General features: G+C 36.7%; 1 protein-coding gene across 1 annotated transcript; it reads left to right on the top strand.

The window, feature by feature from the left end:
- Positions 1–13,924: 13,924 nt before the first annotated feature.
- Positions 13,925–16,934, top strand: LOC143621216 (protein FAR1-RELATED SEQUENCE 5-like). Its single transcript, XM_077092722.1, has 7 exons — positions 13,925–14,054; positions 14,272–15,139; positions 15,238–15,289; positions 15,588–15,703; positions 15,806–16,154; positions 16,295–16,423; positions 16,659–16,934. Exons 1-7 carry the CDS (start codon positions 13,925–13,927, stop codon positions 16,932–16,934), a joined length of 1,920 nt encoding a protein of 639 aa, XP_076948837.1.
- The last annotated feature ends 3,295 nt before the right edge of the window (positions 16,935–20,229 follow it).

Genomic DNA, 20,229 nt, shown 5'->3' with positions numbered 1-20,229 from the left:
CAGGCGAAATTAAGCTTCAGGCGAAGTTGCGGATAACTTCGCCTAAACCATAACTTCGCCTGAATCTGAAACGGCGACTGTTCAGATTCATAAGGCAATGATCCGATGTTTTCGGACCGATTTGACGATCCAGTTGAAGAGAACAGCTTATATTAATGGTTTTGAAACGTAAAGGTCGTCCATGAACACGTAATACACGGTTGAAAAACTAGGTTTTGAAGGTTCGACGACCCGAGGTCTCGAACCGGGTAAAACTATAACGAACGAGTATGTTTGGGAATGATATTGACAACACATACCGTCAATGAACACAAGAAACTGGAAACAAAGATCGAAATCGGAATGTAAACAAGATCGCCGGATTATTTGAGATGTTATGTTCGCCGGAAATTTTTGATAAATGGTACTGTTCCAGATTTAAAAGTCTTTATATAGGGCGGAGTTTGTTCAGGCGAAGTTACGCTTAACTTCGCCTAGGCGAAGTTAAGCACAACTTCGCCGAATTCAACAACTTCGCCCGTACTTTCAAAATCAACCCTTTAAGTTTGAAGAATCTTGCACTTAACATTAGAAGCTTCCAAAAAGAGTTAAACAAAAATGATCATGTCCAAGTAACCAGTTTTACAATAACACAACTTATAAAAATTTTAACGAAATAAGGGATCAAATTTCAGTCTAGTCAGGGACCACTACGTTTTTAGAAAAGATCCTAACAGGAATCATACTAACTACGTGACTGTCACTTGGATCCGTGTTTAGCTGTATTATGACATAGAGAAACAGGTTGTAGGCATGTAAATAACTTAAATGGTTTTCATCGTTTCTGTGATACGGATTAAGGTTCAGTTAAGCTCAAAATTTTAAGTGGGCAACAACTCAAAGATAATGAAGCCTTCTATCTATTCTCAAAGCGTATTTGGCTATACCCAAGTCACCCCGAATTGACTTCGACCCATAGTGTCTGATTAACTTGTAGATACTCGTTGTCTGCTTCCCGTTCTTTTCTTACTCCAGAATTGAGAAGTCTTGATTGTTACTATGTCTCATAAGTACTAAAAAAATATACATGTATAATAATTTTTTTTTTTTTTTTTTTTTTTTAAACCAAACATTCTTATTGACTTCGGAGTACTAAACCACTGCAAGTCCCGAATCTGGATCACTGCAGTATCTTGAAATGCTTTCTTTACGGGAATCAGAACACTCACGGGCTCGTGTATGACTGGGTAGTCGCTTTTCTGCCTATCATTCGGAAAGATATGTATGAAGACATTCAACACTCTTAAGGAGTTTCCACGTAAAATCGAGTATTTTAAGTTAGTATCACATACACTTTTACGCACCATAACAATTACCATGACATACAATGACTGTTCTAAAGCCTTTTAAGCTTAATAACTTCACTAGTTAAGCACACACAATCAGTATATATATCATTTTCCAAGGTTGGATCTATTTTCAGTTAAACATAGCACATTTACTTCATACGAAGTAATAGACTTGAAAAGTAATTTCATTTCCCAATAAAATTTTGATTTCAATCGCCCCGATCACGTCAAAGTCGTCAGGTAAACGGCAATCCTGAAGATCCAATGGATCAACTGGACCGACCACATACAAGTATGTGTCCTTCTTACTAAGAATGACCGACTAATTTTCAGCAACTGAAGAACACACGTCATAACTGCCCCGGTCACTTTCAGTCTTCCGGTTAATGGCTAACCTCATTCTCTAAGTCGAAACGAGGACCAAAACATATCCGAGGATATGTCCATCAAACTGAGGTAACCGACTAATTTTAAGCAATAATGACACATTTTTTTATTTTTTTTTTTTTAAATAAACACAAAGGCATGGTTACTCGGGATTGATCATCCCGTTCAGCTCAATTAGGTTTTGAAATCTGGATTTATCAAACGCTTTTGTAAACAAGTCAGCAAAATTTTCAAGTGTATCAACTTTTTCGATCTTGATCAGTTTCTTCTCAGCACAATCCCGTATGAAGTGATGACGAATGTCAATATGCTTAGTTTTACTGTGCTTCACGGGATTGTTAATTACTGAGATGGCGGCAGTGTTATCAATTAAAATAGGAGTGAGTAAGAAATTCAGACCATAGTCGCGTAATTGTTGCTGAATCCACAAAACCTGAGAGCAGCAGTTGGATGCTGCCATGTATTCAGCTTCGCATGTTGAAATTGCAACTGATGTCTGTTTCTTGCACTGCCAGGAAACTAATCTTCCTCCAAGAAACTGACAGCCTCCTGTTGTTGACTTCCGACTCTGATTGCATCCCCCATAATCAGAATCTGTATATGCCACCAGTTCAACGTCTCCTCCCTTTGGGTACCACAACCCTAGTTTCGGCTTGCCTCTGAGATACCGCAAAATCCTCTTCACACCTTTCATGTGAGATTCCTTTGGGTTTGCCTGAAAACGAGCACAAAGACAAACAGCAAACATTATATCAGGCCTAGAAGCAGTTAAATACATTAAAGAACCTATTATCGCCCGATACAGAGTTGGGTCCACATCCGCGTCACCATCTGATTCAGCACCCAATTTGTGATTGACGCAGATTGGAGTATCATATGGAGAACTGTCCTCCATCTTGAATCTTTTCAGCACATCATGAATGTACTTCGTTTGATGAATGAACATCCCGTCCTTCTTCTGATCAACCTGCAATCCTAGAAAGAAAGTTAGTTCACCCATAGCACTCATCTCGAATCGTTTCTTCATGACAGCCTCAAAATCCTGACACATGGATACTCTTGATGCAGCAAAAATGATATCATCCACGTAGACTTGAACCAGTAGGAAGTCACATCCTTCTCTCTTCACAAACAACGTACTGTCAATCAATCCCCTTTCAAAACCATTTTCTAGCAAGTAGTCTGATAACGTTGAATACCAGGCACGAGGTGCTTGATGTAACCCATATAACGCCTTGCTCAACCTGTATACGTGATCAGGAAAGTCTGGGTCAGGAAAACCCGGAGGTTGCTCAACATACACAACCTCATCAACTTTCCCGTTTAGAAACGCGCTCTTCACATCCAACTGAAATACCTTCATCTTTTTAAATGCAGCAAACGCCAAAAACAATCGAATCGCTTCTAACCGGGCGACAGGGGCGAACACCTCATTGTAATCAATACCCTCTTGCTGATTAAAACCTTTAACAACCAGCCTCGCCTTATTTCTTACGATAATCCCCTTATCATCTCTCTTACACTTGAACACCCATTTTGTGCCTATAGCATGCACATTCTTTGGTTTTTCAACCAAAGTCCAAACTTCCATTTTCTTGAACTGAGCCAACTCTTCTTGCATGGCTTCGACCCACGAGCTGTCCTTTAAAGCCATTTGATAGTTCTTTGGTTCAATTTGGCTTATAAAGCAGGAGTACAAACATTCGTTCATTATACCCGTTTCTTTAATGCTTGTATAAACACATGTGTGCTCATTCAAGCTACTTCTGGTTTGAACCCTGGAGGACACATCACCTATAATATTCTCCAATGGGTGATCTTTGTGAATTCTCGTGGTCGGAACAGCACCGACATGCAAATTATCTTCCAAATTTGAAGAGATCTCATCTATGGTTGTTTCTGGCTGAGAGTGAAAAGGATTAATAAACTCTTCTTCAGTTGAGGCCGCAGGGGTATCGATAGGGTTTGATGTGGAAGGTTGAGATTTCTCAAACATCTGATGTTGCAATAGATTCTCTTCCTCATCAAGTATCATCTTCGTCACAGCTCTTTCGTCTTCTTCAGAAATTTCCAAATCAGGTACGTTAAACGACTTAAAAAGTTTGACATAGTCGAAAAGCTCAGCAGGTCCATTGCTTGGTTTTGGCGGTTGGTAACTAGTAATGTCGGTGTTACAAACCACCTCCACCTTGCAAGTCGACGTATTGAAGACCCGTCTGTTGGGAGTCCCAACAACATAACCGACTAGGATTCCCTCATCGGCTACTTCTCCAAATTTCGAATTAGTCTTCAAAATCGAACAAGGAGACCCAAATGGTTCAAGACCGCACAAGTTGGGCTTCCTTCCGTGCATAAGCTCGTAACAAGTTTTTCCAAGTCTCTTAACGGTTAACACCCTATTCAGAACATAGCAGGCTGTAGCAACTGCTTCAGCCCAGAACATCACAGGAAGCTTCGAGTCTGCCAGCATAGTTCTGGCTCCTTCAATTAACGTTCGGTTCTTCCTTTCAGCCACTCCATTCTGTTGTGGAGTATACGGAGCGCTGTACTGATGTTCAATTCCCTTCTGAAGACAGAAGATTTCCATTTCAAAGTTCTTGAACTCTGTCCCATTGTCGCTTCTGATGTATTTAACTGATTTACTCATGACGTTCTCAACTTTTGTAATTAGATTCTTCACCATCTGAGTTGTCTCGTCTTTAGTTTTCAGAAAATATACCCACGAGTATCGCGAGTAGTCATCAGTTATCACCAAGCAGTAAGAAGTACCACCTAGACTTTTTACATTCACTGGACCGAAGAGATCCATATGAAGTAGTTCTAGAGTACCGGCAATAGAATTAATCTTCTTGGTGAGATGGGATTTCTTGTGTTGCTTTCCCTTCTTGCATGCTATACATTTGTCTTCAAAGTTAAAACTTTTTAAGGGAACGCCCATCACAAGCCCATTCTTGACAATGAAGTTCATCTTCCGAAGATGAATATGTCCCATTCTCCTGTGCCATAATTCTGATTCTGATTCGCTTGCTTTTGTCATTAAACAGGATTCTCCAGTGGCCATTTCAGTAGACCTCATATCCATCACATATGTATTCATTTCACGTGGAGCTTTCATTACTATCCATTCGTCTGGTATCTGAAAACCAGGCTTCAAAACTATCGCTTCATTCTTCGTGAAATGGACAGTGTAATCTTTATCACAAATCTGCGACACACTCAGCAGATTGTGCTTTAACTCCTCCACAAAGTTTACATTCTCAAGTGTCATTCTCCCATTCGACACAGTTCCTCTACCGGTAATCCTTCCTCCGCTCTCACCAGCAAAACTAACTCTTGCTCCCTGAACAGGTTTTAAGTCTTGCAACAAGTGTTTGTTGCCTGTCATGTGCCGGGAACAGCCGCTATTTACAATCCAAAGATTGTTGGCAGCCCTGTTCAACTGTTCCTGCACAATAAAACAAAGAGTTAGAATCTTGGGACCCAAGACCAATTGGTCTTGGATCGATACGTCCCGTACCCTGGCTTTCTCAAGTTAGCATCAGGATAATTTCTGTAAGTCCTGTTAGGGAATCTCCTTGCAGATTGAGTGTAATGCCTTCCAAACCTATGAGAGTTGAAAGTATTATATCTTGTGGTTTGGTTGAAAAACTGAGGTTTGTTTTTATAAAAACTTGAATTAGTTACATTTTTGCACTTTGAAAAGTTTTCATTTTTAGCAGTAACAAAATGACGCTTATCCTCAGTTGTATTTGGCCTCACACCTCTAAATCTCGGCTTCAGAGGGCAGTCTGCAACTAAATGCCCTAATTTGTTACATCTAAAGCAACACCGACTCTCCATTTTCTTGTCAAATGTTGGTTTGGATGTAGAGGCAGTGTTACCATCCGTATGTCTCACATAAGGTGGGACGTACGGATTGAGTGGAGAACTCTTTTTAGAAATTTTATTTTTATCTCCACCGTTGGGTAACCCTACTTTCTCTTTTGTCTGACCAGATTCGGACAACTTATCCGAATCCGATGAGACTGGACTCGAAACAGAAATATTCACACTAGAAACAGGCGAACTCGTTTCGCCACAGCTAACACTTGGTTCTACCCTTGTAATCTTGATTGGAGTTGTCTGAGTAACCTCGAAATCAACAGATTTTTGAACACTCGGATTATAGGTATAGTTGTGGTTAAAGGGTGGTGGAACTTCGTGATATCCGATTCCTCCCCTCTTTGCAGAGGTACCTTGATCACTCACGAGGTGATCAAGGATGGCCGAGGAATTCCTGAACTGCTCAAGTTTGCGGTTCAGTTCCACCACCTTCACCTGGTGGTCAGCAATCTGTTTATCCTGATCAGCAATCAATTTAGTTTTTTCTTCTAAAACTTCATAACTAAGATCAATTATTTCAATTTTCTCAGCAAGTTTAGTTTTTAAGCTTTGAATGTCTTTTTCACATGCTTTTATTTTAACTTTATAACTGTTTTCTCTTGATTTAGTAAAATGGTGATCTTCTTTAATAGTTTTAAAATCAGCATCTAAACGGACGTACTGATCAGTTATCGTAGTGAGTTGCTCAGACAAATTCTCACAACTAGTACAAATATTCTTAGTACTTACCTCGGAGCGATTATCCTTGTCATCTGCCATGAAAGCGGTTTCTTCTTCATTAGCTTTCTCATTTCCATCAACCTTCTCACATTCTTCAACTTCAGACTCAGCCATGTTCGCTTGCTCACCAGAACCACTTGAATGCGGGTTCCAGTTGTACTCACCTGCTTCTCTGGTCAACATGGCGTTAATCTCTCTGTTAACTCCAGAGTGTTGTGTAGGCCGACCTTGTCCTCGTTCAACCCTCTCATTTCTGCATTCCTTGGCAAAGTGCCCGTACTGTTGACAATTATAGCACCTTACCTTGGATTTGTCGAACCCGGGCCTACCACCAACAAACTTTCTCCCAGTTTTGTTCATAAACCGTTTTACGCGCCTCACAATCATTGCCATTTGCCATTGCAAATCCATCTCCTCCGGATCATCAGCATCGATCTGGTCGTAGTCCTCATCCAGTACAGCAGGGTCCACAATCTTCCCCTGGATGTAGTTTTCGTAGGAAGCAATAAATGATGCATAGACTGCAAACTGCTCTTCAGCATGTTTTACACTCATAGGCATCTTGGAATAATTATTGCTTGAGGCATTTGCAGAAAAACCACTTGAGGATGCTTGAGGCTTTGAAGTACTTGATCCTCCAGCAACGAAACAGACATCACCGTTCATGTTCACAGAAACGTTTCCTTCATGAGAAGAGTCAGGACCTGACTCCCCTTTCGAGTAAAAAGCAGCAGATTCAGGCCTCGAACTTGAGCCTGAGTTAACCTTTGCACCATACATACCAGGGTCTTGTATCTGATCTGTTGGTGTTTCTTTTCGAACCATATTAAGCTCATAAGTTCTGAGCTTGTTTACTGCTGTTTCCAGATCATAATTTGGAAAGTCTCTGTCTTCCCTCATAAGAACGGTGTACATTTCCCACTTTGGTGGGAGAGCATCGAGAAGCTTTTCAACAATCTCTTCTTCTCGATAGGCAATCGAATAATTGCTAAGCTCTGTCATTAGATGATAGTATCTGGTGATAATATCATCCAGTGATTCGTTCTTCAAAAATTTGAAGACGGAGAACTGGGTTTTTAAGAGTTTGATCTTTGATGCACGGATACCCACATTCCCCTCGAATCTATTTTCAAGAGCATCCCAAAGCTCTCTCGCAGAAGTGTACTTTCTGAAAGTGTGGAGAACCTCTTGAGGAAGTGCCATTGTTATAGCTGCATGGGCCTTGCTCTCAGCCTCATACATTTTCTTTTCTTCGTCCTCCATTTTGCTGTACTTCTTAACCACGTCACGGCCTTCGTATTGCATAGTTGGAGGGATATATCCATCCTGGATGCACACCCACATTTTGGCATCCTGGTATTTAATGTATTGGATGAATCTGTCCTTTCATGCCACGAAGTCAGTTCCTTTCATCAACCTCGGGGCCTTAGTGGCTGACCCCGCTTCTACTTCCATCTTGACCAAATCGGAGATGTTAATTGACGACATCCTTGCGAAAACCTGAAAAACCTGAAAATAAAAAAATATTAAAACAGCTCAGTAGGCGAAGTTAAGAGTAACTTCGCTTGAAAGTTAACTTCGCTGAAAAGAGAACTTCGCTTGGTCTTAAATTCGCTTGACTTGGCGAAGTTAAAAATAACTTCGCTTAGAATGAGCGAACTTAGGAGGTAAGCGAACTTGGGTGGAAAGCGAAGTTGCGGATAACTTCGCTAAGGCGAACTTATGAGGTAAACGAAGTTGTGGTTAACTTCGCTAATCCTTATATCTTCGCCGAAACCCTAATTCCAGTGACGGCAACTTCGCCTGAAGAATGGTAACTTCGCCCGAAGAACGGTAACTTCGCCCGATGAACAAGGAAACTGTTCGGATCTGATTTCGTCAATCCAGCAGTTTCCGATCAATGCAATGGCTTGAAAATGACTGTCAAGCACGAGCAAAACACAATCCCAACAAAAACACGTCCCGCGAATAGGTCAAACGAGACGTTTTCTACACCCGCGTGAAATCCCGAACCTCACAATCGAGCCGATGGCTCTGATACCAATTGTAGGCTCCTGGCGGATCGTACACGGGATGTCGCTAACAACGCAGGTGCGGAATCCCTGGGTAGGTAGATACGAGTGTAGAGTATGTAGAGATCGAACACACAAGCAATAAACCAAACACGTTATATTGATAACAAACACGTGACCCGAGGTCACTATTACAGACAATGACACGTAACACACGAAGTAAACAGCTGAAACGAAAACCCTAAACGACCAAATCTAACTGTTTCGGCTGAAACAGTATATAAACATGACAACTTCGCCATAGGCGAAGTTGTCAATAACTTCGCTGATTCAACAAGTTCGCCATAGCGAACTTGTTGACAACTTCGCGTGTTACAAATATAAACATAATCAAAACATAATTGCATTACAGACTCGATTACAAATGCTAGACTATGAACTACTGACACACATGTACCAACATTGTCCTCAGGATGGAACTGGATGTCACAAAGATCTCAGTTTTTCTTCATTAAGTCACTCATGTCCCCCACTGTAAGTGAGAATTGAACTTGCGTCTCCATTGAGAAACCCAAGCTCCCTACCACTATGCCAAATTCTTATTCTTATAAGGATGGTTAAAACAATGAACTTGCTTAATGGCAGAGCCGGTTCAACGTTTTTAGAGGCCCTAATTAAGGGAACTAAAAAATTATAGGCTCTTTAAATTTTTCTTTGTTGTAAACTCTTCTGCTTTACCCGAGCTTGTGATCGACAACAATAACATGAAATAGCAATGATAAATTAGTTTAATGCAAATGCCTAATAACAAGCATAATGCATTCTGTAGTATCATTATCAATTAAGTGAATAACAAACATAACAATGATAGTAGCAAGTAAATTACCAGCTAATATGGATTGTGTTATAAATGATAAATGAAAACTGAATTAGTTAAACACCTAATGTCCTAACAATTATAAATAGCAATTTAGCAATGTATGAAGGAAGTCCTGTCTAAAGGTGGGCAGTGGACGTTATTTTATCAATTCAGTTTCATTTGTTTTTAGGGTTTTACATGAAGATTATTTCTTTCGGTCCAAATCCAATACACATATATAACTTTGGTTTAGAAAATTGGTGGACCTATTCTTTTAGTGACCCTAAGCACTTGCCTAACCTTCTAAGCCTATAAGTCCGGCCCTGCTTAATGGTTTTCTTACTGTTATTTTATTATTTTATCAAAAACAAGTTTCTTAAGAGTTCTTTAACCATGCTTCTCCTAGACTTTCCAAATTATCAATTGGCAGAGAATAACGAGCTTTGTGATTAATGTGTAATTGTGTTTTTATGATAAACAACCCAACGCTAGGCTATATAGACTATAAATACCGCTGCTAGATTTTCATACCAAACTATTTTGTAAATCTGCACGTTGATTAGTAATCCATATGTTAGTTTTATCGAACTATCAACTATACATGTTATAGTCTTTTGGATAGCATCAAAATATTTCTTTTAACAATTTTATCTGTAACACCTAATAAAAAGGTCACCATTTGACATTTCAACATTATAGTGTAGGATTTACACATTTCTTAGAATCTCGTGGACATTACTTTATGTCATAGCTTATGTGGGAGGTCTCAGATTCAATCTTAGATTGAGCATGTCATTTAGCTAGAAAAAATAGTGAATGTAATTTTATTAAATTAAGTTATAGATATACCCCCCCCCCCTCTCTCTCTCTCTCTCTCTCTCTCTCTCTCTCTTAAATTTGATGGGAGGTCTCACATTCAATCATTGAGCATAGGTATGTAAACGAACCGAACGTCCGGTGAACTGTTCGTGAACCGTTTGACGGGAAGTTCGTTTATGTTCGTTTATTTAATAAACGAACGAACATGAACAAATGTTTTGTTCGTTCATTTATGTTCATGAACGCTCGTTTATGTCCGTTTATGTATTAATAGAAAATAATTAAATATTATCTGGATATGTCATCTGCTTAAACGTTTTATATATGTTAATTTGTGTTCCTTTATGTGTTTTCATATTTAAGTTTGTTTATGTTTATTTGTGTTCATTCACATTAGTTCATATATGTTTATTTATGTTCGTTTATCTTTGTTTAGTTTGTTTGTTTAGATTTTAAACAAATGAACACAAATGTCCATTTTTAAATAAACGCACATGAAAATAAATATTTGTTCGATTAATTATAAAGTTAAATGAACGAACACGAATATGCCCTTGTTAGTGTTTCGATTCATTTACGGGCTTTCAATAATCACATTGATGAATACACTGGTCTTATTCTCTAGCCTCTACCGATTTTATTTGTGTTCGTTTGTGTTCGTGAACACATTAATTTTCTTAATGAACGAAAACGAACATAAAATCTCGTTCGGTTAGTGTTCGTGAACACAATATTTTCTAAATAAACGAACATGAGCAAGACCTTGTTTGTGTTCGATCGGTTCGTTTACAGCCCTTATTGAGCATATCATTAGCTAGGAAAAACGGTGAATATTATTTTATTAAAATAAGTTATGGATATACTGTTTCTCTTTTTTTTTCTTTCTAGAACTTATAAGTTTACATATTAAAGATTTTCATTCATTTATTGTGTAGGAGGCTTAGGTTCTTCAGTGGAGACTCAAGTTTGAATCACACTTATGTCATATTTGGGTGGATATTGCCAGTGAAGAAATTGAGCTAGGTCTTATGCAAAAGTTGTCAATTTGAATCTTGAGCCCACCCGGGTTACATCCCACTGTGTGTTACGCCAAAGAATTCTGCTCTTGTGGTGGCATAACGACTGTTAAGTGACAGTCCGCGGTATGGTTTCCCTTGGAAACGCCCAAGCCAAACTCTGAAACTATCGTGGGCCCGGTTAAGACAACATAGTATTGCCAGAGTGGGGCATCGGGGCTCTTCAAAATTGGAGAGTGCGGTAGCCTAATTACAAGAGGGTCGGCGTTCTAAAAAAAGATCATTTAATAATATAAACAAATACAAATTTATTCATTTAATACTGACGTTAAGTTTTGAAACAAAACAAGTTCTTATACCCGTGCGTTGCGATGCGCGGCATTTGTTAGTCATTATTCAAAAGCAAAAACAGTCAAACTACAAACCATGAGTAATATTCTGTGACAAATAAACGGCAAATAAGGGGGCGAAGGTGATGATGATTCGGGGCATTCTAATTTTTGGCTAGGAGATGCTATCTATAACTTTACAAATGGGGCATTCTAATTTTTGGCTAGGAGATGCTATCTATAACTTTACAAATGTCGCCGCAAATTTTGGCAAGCTTGTCTTCAGGTTCGTTTGCAATAAGACTTAATTAGAGCAATTTGCTTATATTTCCTTCTGATTAACCTTTTTTTTATGGTATAATAAATGAGTTGTCTAAATTTCATAGTTTGATCATTAATGAATAGTATATTTAGTGAGAGGAGAAAGATTTGGTTTGTAATATATATATATATATATATATATATATATATATATATATATATATATATATATATATATATGGAAATTATAAGAAGAAAACCTATTCTAGTTGAGAAAACCCTGGAAACTCAAATGAGTGGTTGTGGTGTTGCCATGTGTTCATTAGATATATATAATTGTTCTTTAAGTAGGAGGCTATTTTAGTCTTTTTGCGTTCCGTGCTTTAATATTTGCATCTTGTCAAGTCACCGATTTTATATCCTTTCATATATCTTAACATCATCAGAAAATTTCAATTTGATTCCTTCCAGGTTACCGGTTTTCAAGTATGTCTCCCAAAGCAAAGCGATTCTTAGATTTTCAGTCTTTTCTCCTTCAAAGAAACAACATCAACTAACATCATTCGATTATTTAGATATTCATCATTCCAGTGTTGACCTCCTCGTGTGCATTGATGTTTTTCCTGTTGTTCATCAAGTTAATCCAACACCTGGCGTACCTGTAGCTGTTGACGTTGTTTCAGTTGTTCATCAAGTTAATCCAACACCTGGCGTACCTGTAGCTGTTGACGTTGCTCTAGTTGTTCATCAAGTTAATCCGGTCACCGCAGTCAACCATCTCGATGTGTATCAGGTTTCTGATGAAGTTACAACTTCGGTTATATCTTGTTCTCCAATTCCTGATCCCCAAGAATTTTGTTTTTGTTTTTTATGTGATGATTATCACTCTTAACCAAGTTTGATGGGTGGTGAGGAATGTTTATTCTGGCAGTGTGCTTTAGTCATTCCTAGTACCTTATAACCTTTTTAGTCATTACACTAATGATATATCACCTAAATATTTTATGGGTGAGGAATGCTTGTTTGTTTTAGTCTTTTGTATTTTGTAGTTTTAATCTGGTGCTCGTTTCTAGTTCTTTGTTGTTTTTCTTTTTATCTTTCTGTATTCCCCTATCTATTGTCACATTTTGCTAGCATGGTCTTTATATGTTGTATGACATTTATATTATGATAACTTGATAACTTATGTTTTTATTATGTTTTAACTTGTCCTTCAAATGATAACATATGTCTTCTACATATGTTTTAGCACGCTTATTAACATATGCTCTTTTTGTATATTGTTTCATGTTTTTTTTCGTTATGGTAGATTGTATCTATTTTTGGATATTTAATTATTTGGTAATTGTGGTTTAATGTAAAACCAGGTTACCAAATAATAAAACAGACCAAACTTTGAGTCGAGTTACATCAATAAACTTAATTAAACATTAAACTATTCTTCTACATAATTAAACAAACGTATATTAAACATTCAACGTACATTAAACATTCAACCTACACTAAACAAATGGTAAACCTAAAATAAAAAGACAACATAATTAAACATTAAACAACTTATTTTCTCCCCCAATTGTAGTAGTCACATGACTCGTCAGAATCACTAACATAGTAAAAGGGGTCGGGTTCAGACTCGTAACCATCTGGTTCTGGTTTTGGAGGTGGAGGAGAGTGGATTGGTGGTTCGTATTCCGCCCCGGGGTCTGTTTCGTACCCGTACGCCCAATCAGGTACTATTTGTGTGGGTCGAAGAGTAGGAGGAGGAGGTGGAGGTGGAGGGTGGTCGTCTTCATGTTGGTTCTCGTGTACTTGTGGCTGATTGTTAACCCCACCATTCGGTTCAACTTGCACGATTCCAGTTTCTACTTGCTGGTTAGCCAGGTCAACCACATTGTTAGTAGGATTTAGTGCAAAAAACCTTTTGTTTTCAATAACATCCTCTAGAGGTGTACTTGGGGCGGGATACATTTTTTGTATATTTTTTTGTGTTGTGGTAGACTAAAATGTATTACTTGAAATCTGAATGGGATGTTGGTGCGAGTTTGGTTGATGACACCTATTATTTATTTCTACAAACAATTTGAGTGAAGTCCCCCTTTGTACCCCACCCCATTTATTTTAATTTATTTTATTGTAGTTGGAAGATCTTTTTTATATTTTCTTGTACTTTCTTGTCTTTTCATAGTTCACTAGAATGTCATTTCATACTTCACCCCTATATTATGTATACTTCTTCTTCTTCAACAAACTCAATTTTAAGAGTCACCATTAATGTTATCCACCTTCCTTCACCCACTCTTCCTTTATTGTGATGGATGTTCCAGCCGGCTACAATGATGATATCACATTAACTACTCCAAGCAGTCAAGTTTTTAGCATACATTTTGATCAGTCTACTTCAAATACTTTCCTGAACCACTTAATTAGTCCCACCAGTCAAGGTAGTATTTATTAAGTCATATTAATGTTGTAAGTCTAGTTTTTAGTACTCTAATCCAGGGACCTCTAATCCATTTGTTTTATAAATGGATTTGTTTTAAGGGTTCCATTTGTTTTAATGCTTTTATTCCCATGCTTTTATAACTTAAAATCCTTTATTTTTGAAGCATATTTTTTCATATGTCTACTATATTTAAATGATTTTTTTATTTTTTTTAGAGAATGTCTTTAGCAACCAAACATCCTTAAGCCAAACTGATGTGGTATCTCCTGTTTCCATAGAATCAACAATTCTTCAAGAAGAGGATTCCTATTATGTTTATTATTCTCCTAATGGTTCGCAGTTTTGGCGTCCAAAGACTGATAACAATTTAAAACCTGTTGAAGACACTATTTTTAAATCATGGGAAGATGTTGTTACTATGTATTATAAGTACGCTGAAGAATCTGGTTTTTCGGTCCGCAAAGGCCAAACTAAGAAATGGAAAGGTGTCGTTACACACAATTATTTAAGGTGTAATAAGTACGGTACCCCCCAAAGCAAACGTTCCTTTGATTCCTTGTCTGAACCGTCAATGTATGTCAGGCAAAAGACATTTACCGTAACTGATTGCAAGGCTCACGTAGGTGTTTCAGTTTGTTGTGAAACATGTAACTTTATTTTGTCTAAGTTTGTAGAAGATCACAATCATTGTCTTGTTGACACTTTTAACCGTGACTTGACTAAGATATCTAGAAAGCTTTCATTCTCAACAAAAAAATTTATCCACCAGATGAGTTTAAATAGAGTTGGTCCTACTGTTGCTCATAGTTTACTTGTCTCAATAAACGGTGGTCATCATAATATTAGAGGTACACCTATTGATTTCAAGAACTTTTATAATGGAAAGAGGATTTTCATAGTTGACAGGGATTCACATTTTGTTATTGACCGGTTGAAAGATCGTTATGAGTGTTGCCCCGAATTATTTTTTTATTTTACAGTTGAAAATGGCAAGTTAAGATCTATCTTTTGGGCTGATGAGATATCCAATTATAAAGCTTTTGGTAACGTTTTGGCTTTTGATGCCACCTATCAGACTAATAGGTTAGTCATTTGATTTCACGTTTTGCTTTTTCACTTATCTTATGTACCTTTATCTTTAAAACATATGTTTTAAGTGTTAAGAAATTTTACTTTTCTAGGTACAAAAATGATATTTGTTCCTTTTACTGGCGTAGATCACCACAAAAAAATGTGTTACTTTTGGAGCTGCCTTGATAAGTAGTGAGACTATCGACTCTTACAAATGGTTGCTTCAATCCTTTCTTAATTGTCATGGCAAACAACCCAAGCTAGTTTTAAGTGATCAGGATCCTTCTATGCGGCAAGCAATAGTCCAGGTATTTTCTGAGTCACGTCATAGGCTTTGCATGTGGCACATAATGAAGAAATTGTCGGCCAAGGTTATTATCTTTTAAATTTGACCATTGACTTTTTTGTTGATATTTGTGTTTTGTTTTTTTTGATATGTTTTTGTTTCTTTTTACATTAGGTATCTGGTGATGTTATTGAGAATACTATCGTTCGTTTTAGAATACATCATTTGGTTTGGAATACGTTTATCACCCCTGATACATTTGAGTCCAGATGTCACTATCTTATTGAGAAGTTTGGTTTACAGACAACGAGTGGTTTAATGATATGTTTGAGATCCGTGATCATTGGGTTCCTGCTTATTTTTGAGAGATCCCTTTTTGTTGTTTGATGAAGACTATCTCGTTTTGAAAGCTCTAATGCAACATTTAAAGTCAACTCAACTAGAGCTAACACTGTTGTCCAATTTATGCTATGTATGGAGTCTAGACTAGACAGTCAACGTTACTCTCAAAGAAGTTGTGAGTACAAGACTTCATCTGTTTCATTTAAAAGTACTACTGGTGAAGAAATAGAGAAACATGCATTTGAGTTGTACACTCAAACCATTTTTAATGACGTTAGAAAGGAGATAATGAAAGGGAAGTATTGTTGTTATGTTACAAATACTGAATCCGTTGATGCTCATGTTTTATATTCCATGACTAACTTGGACAAAAGGAAGGACATAACCAACGTTTTTCTGGTACGTTAAGGATCAAGTTTGTTCACTTTAACATATTTTTTGTTGTTAACATATGTTATACGTTTACCTAAAAACATATGTTATAAGGGAAGTCTATGTTAACATATGTTATAACCATACATTTTATTTTTATCCTACAGGTTAACTTTGATCCTGCTGACAACTCGGCCTCTTGTTCTTGTATCGGATTCACTCGTATTGGTTTTTTATGCCATCATGTGTTTTGTGTTTATAGAATTAAAAAAGTTGACAAGATCCCCTTGGAGTATGTAAGTGATAGGTGGAAACGGGATGTTCTACCTAGAAGTGTTTTCTCAATTTCAAATCGTTTTAGTGTGGATTCCAATCCTTAAAGTGTTTTACGTTTTGAGGTTTTAGAGATGGTAAGTCAGTGTGTTGACATGTTGAGGGTTGACTCTGAAGGTCTAAACTCTTTTGCTATGATGATAAAAGAATTAAAGTCTTTGTTCTTTGAAAAAAGTTTTAGAAATGCGGATGCCGTAGATGACAATGAATCTGTTTTTTGAAGAAATTATTGGGAATGATAACGAAGGTGATGATTTTATTGAGAATTCGGATGCTGTTCGGATAAAAGGATGTGGCAAGGTTCGTCGAGTGATGGGTGAGTCGGAGAAAATTGTCGAGAAGGCAGGTAAAGTCGCAAGGTTATGTCGTACTTGTGGTGAGTATGTTTATCATGATTCTCGTAATTGTTCTTTAAATCCCAAGAACAAGAAGAAAAAGTCTTTTGCAGAGCCAGAAAGCAGTGACAATGTTTAGGTAGTTCATGGTGGGGTTACTAAATAAATTTCATAGGACGGCATGTTAGTTTTTGATTCTTATTTTGTTATATTCTTTTAGCATGCTCTTTCTTAATTACCACCTAAGGATCATGTATGACATTTGCAAGTTTGTTTACTGGTTATCCCGTTTTATTTTTTTTGTTTTTTTTCAACTTCCTTTTTTGTTACTTTTTCTTTTTTAATAAATTTATTAAAAAAGGAAGGACATAACCAATGTTTGGGACTTAACAACCATTTGACCTTTGGACTTACATTTACCACCATATTTATTAACACATCAAATCTTCATCTAACCTCCCTCACCTTTTTCATTATATAAAGGATAAGGAGATAGTTGAACTCTTGTTTTCTACAACATCCCTTTTTCCAATTTTTATCATGTCTGCATCTCGACGTAGATTAGTTCCTCTTTCTAAGATTAAAATAGAGTCATCTTCCAGAATGCACTATAAACCTGTGGTCAAAAGAGAGAACCTACCTTCCTACAAATTTCAGCCAAATTTCGTTGAACCTAAAGTTGAAGATTTTAAGTACAAAACCCCGAAGGTTGAGAGGCCCAAAGTTGAGCAAAGTTGCATAAGAAATTCAAGTCCCTGCGGTCAACATCATGATGAAGAATGGATGTTTTACTATAATTTTGACAATCCCCTCCCTAACATCACCACTCTTTTTCCATACCCAACTCCGTCTTTTGACTTCTGTCACTGTTGCAAACGTTTCTACTTTGTTCGTTAGTTTTGTGACCCCTTTAGTTTAGATGGTCACTTTCTAAAATTATGTATATGTTATGTTGTTTAAGGGATGTTTTATTTATGTTAAATGTATCTACGGGATCCTATGTATCTACCAGGACCACCCTTAAATGTATTAGGTGGTTTTTTAAGTGTTTCTTAATGTATGTGTACTATGGTTAGATTGTATTTTCTTTTTTTAAATGTACTAGTTCACGTGACAGCGGTCAATGACCCATAATGTTGTTGACTTTGTGTTTGGTCACTGCTTATTTTTACTATATTGGGAACTGTGTCAAGGACCCATAATGTAAATCAATTAATTGTCCTATTACTTTCCCCTCCTACCATATTCTCTTGCATTTATTTTCTTTTATTACTTTAACAGTTTTTATCTCTACCCACTGAGTTGTTGTTAAATACCCATCCAACACTCACAAAGTCATTCCACACGGCTGCCTTGAAAAAACGACATTCATAAAATCAGTCTCATCAGTATGTATGTCTGCTACTGCCATAAGGTTGCCACCTTACGTACGTCTTGGACCGATTTGAATCCTGGACGCTGTTTTTATTCATGTCCTCATATGGTATACAATTATGTTAAATACACTATATATTTGTAATTTTATTTTTCCTTTTTTGTTTTTTTTAATTGTAGGAGAACAAGTGTGGTTATTTTGTTTGGCTAGATCAGCCTATGTGTGACCGTTCTAAGCAAATCATTCCTGGGTTGTTGTAATAAAAAAACAAGCTTGAAGATGATGTTAAAGTTTTGCGACATCAAATACGCGTTAGGGACATTCTTATTGTCGTGTTAACTTTTTTTTTGTTGGTTTTGGTTCTCTTATTTTTTATTTAGTTTTAGTTTGGTTGGGACCCTAGTTTGGTTTGGTTACTTAGATAGCTTACTTTATCAAAAGGTAACTTTTCCGGTGAACGTGCATCGTACATGCTTTTAGTTGTCATTCCTAGTTGTCTTATCCTACTTAACTAGTTATCTTTAGTTGATATGTCGTATCCTACATAGTAGACCTCTTACATAGTACATTCGTATATATTAAGAAGTAAATGTGACCCTACCAAGAGTAACAGCTTGAATATAATATGATCTAACTTATAAAAGTACAACATAGTACAATATGCTTTAAAAAAACATTTTTCTTTTTTAACATTAGGTGTACTTTTTGTAGCAGCATTTATAAAAAAGAATCTCGTATTACTAAAGCGTGTTTTCCGTTTTTTTTTTCTGTTCGTTATTTTGGGTTTATATTTTTTTTAACTATGTTTTCGAAATGCAAGCTATATGCTTTTTACTAATGGGCTGTTAGTAGTTGTTACAATAAATTAATCTTTAATTTCACTTAACATAAAAACGGATCCCACATAAAATGACCTTTAAGTCTACAACTTTCTTCTAACCATATGCTTTTAACTATGTTTTTGAAATGCAAGCTATATGCTTTTTAGATTATTTTTTTCCATTCACCACTCAACCTTGCCATGTTAGGAGAAAGTGTTAACATATGTTTTGTAACAATAGTTCAATTTCAGTAACATGGATAAAATATGTTAGGTTGTAATTGAAAACATATGTTAATTTGGTAACATATGTTTTATGGTCTCTTAAAACATATGTTAACATTGATATCACACAATCCAGTGGGTTACCATATGTTATGTAAACAGGCTTCACATATTGTATATAACAAATCGTATGGTCATTGTCCCGAAATCGTATTGTCAAACTAGCATACCTGTTGGTCAAACTAACAGGAAAAAAAATTTATGTCTAACCGAAATCGTATGGTCAAAGTAGCATACCTGTTGGTCAAACTAACATTTTTATTTTTTTCGAATGTTCTCCAAATAGTCACATGTTCAAGAAATTAAGTCTACTCCCCCTCCCCATTTATTGATTTTATAAATGGTCCCCCGACTTATACCTTTTTAACTGTTTGTTTCCTGTTCCACGTGTTCAATCAACTACAGTACAGCTACGCAAGTGTCACATCTAGTACTTTTCTACTGTTTTTACTTTAAATCTTGTTTTCCTTGGTATTTACTACAGGGATGCAACTAATATCTATTTCCAAAGACAATTTTTTTTCCACAATTTACATATTAAACCTTGACATAAACACATAAGGCGCCCACAAGTACTACCTATCATATTTTCCACCATCATATTGTAAAACAAAAGATACACCAAAATACAGACGTCACATCCGTAACGTCTTTTCCCCCAACCACTTACTACACTTAATTTAACCACACCCATGGTATCCTAATCAACAGTCTTCAAAAAACTACTTAAACAAATCAAGTTCAGACCCCACAGTACCCTACCCCACACATAATAAAAGTTTTACAAAACAATGTCCAAGTTTAATCAACAGCATACTGAAGTCATGGGATCATTTTTCACTTACCTCCTGCCCCCATCCAAACTTGTTGTTTCAGAGTGTTTAAGTCTGACAAAAGAATTTTTGATAATATATTTTTCCTTAAACTTTTAAGTTGACTTTTTTTCTTCATGAC

Source organism: Bidens hawaiensis, unplaced genomic scaffold (genome assembly GCF_021521415.1).
Source record: "Bidens hawaiensis isolate Kalapana, Puna unplaced genomic scaffold, B.hawaiensis_p1.1 tig00000326_1, whole genome shotgun sequence".
Classification (NCBI taxonomy): Eukaryota; Viridiplantae; Streptophyta; class Magnoliopsida; order Asterales; family Asteraceae; genus Bidens; species Bidens hawaiensis.
Note: the sequence above shows the minus strand (reverse complement) of the source record. Positions and strands in the feature narration are given on the sequence as shown.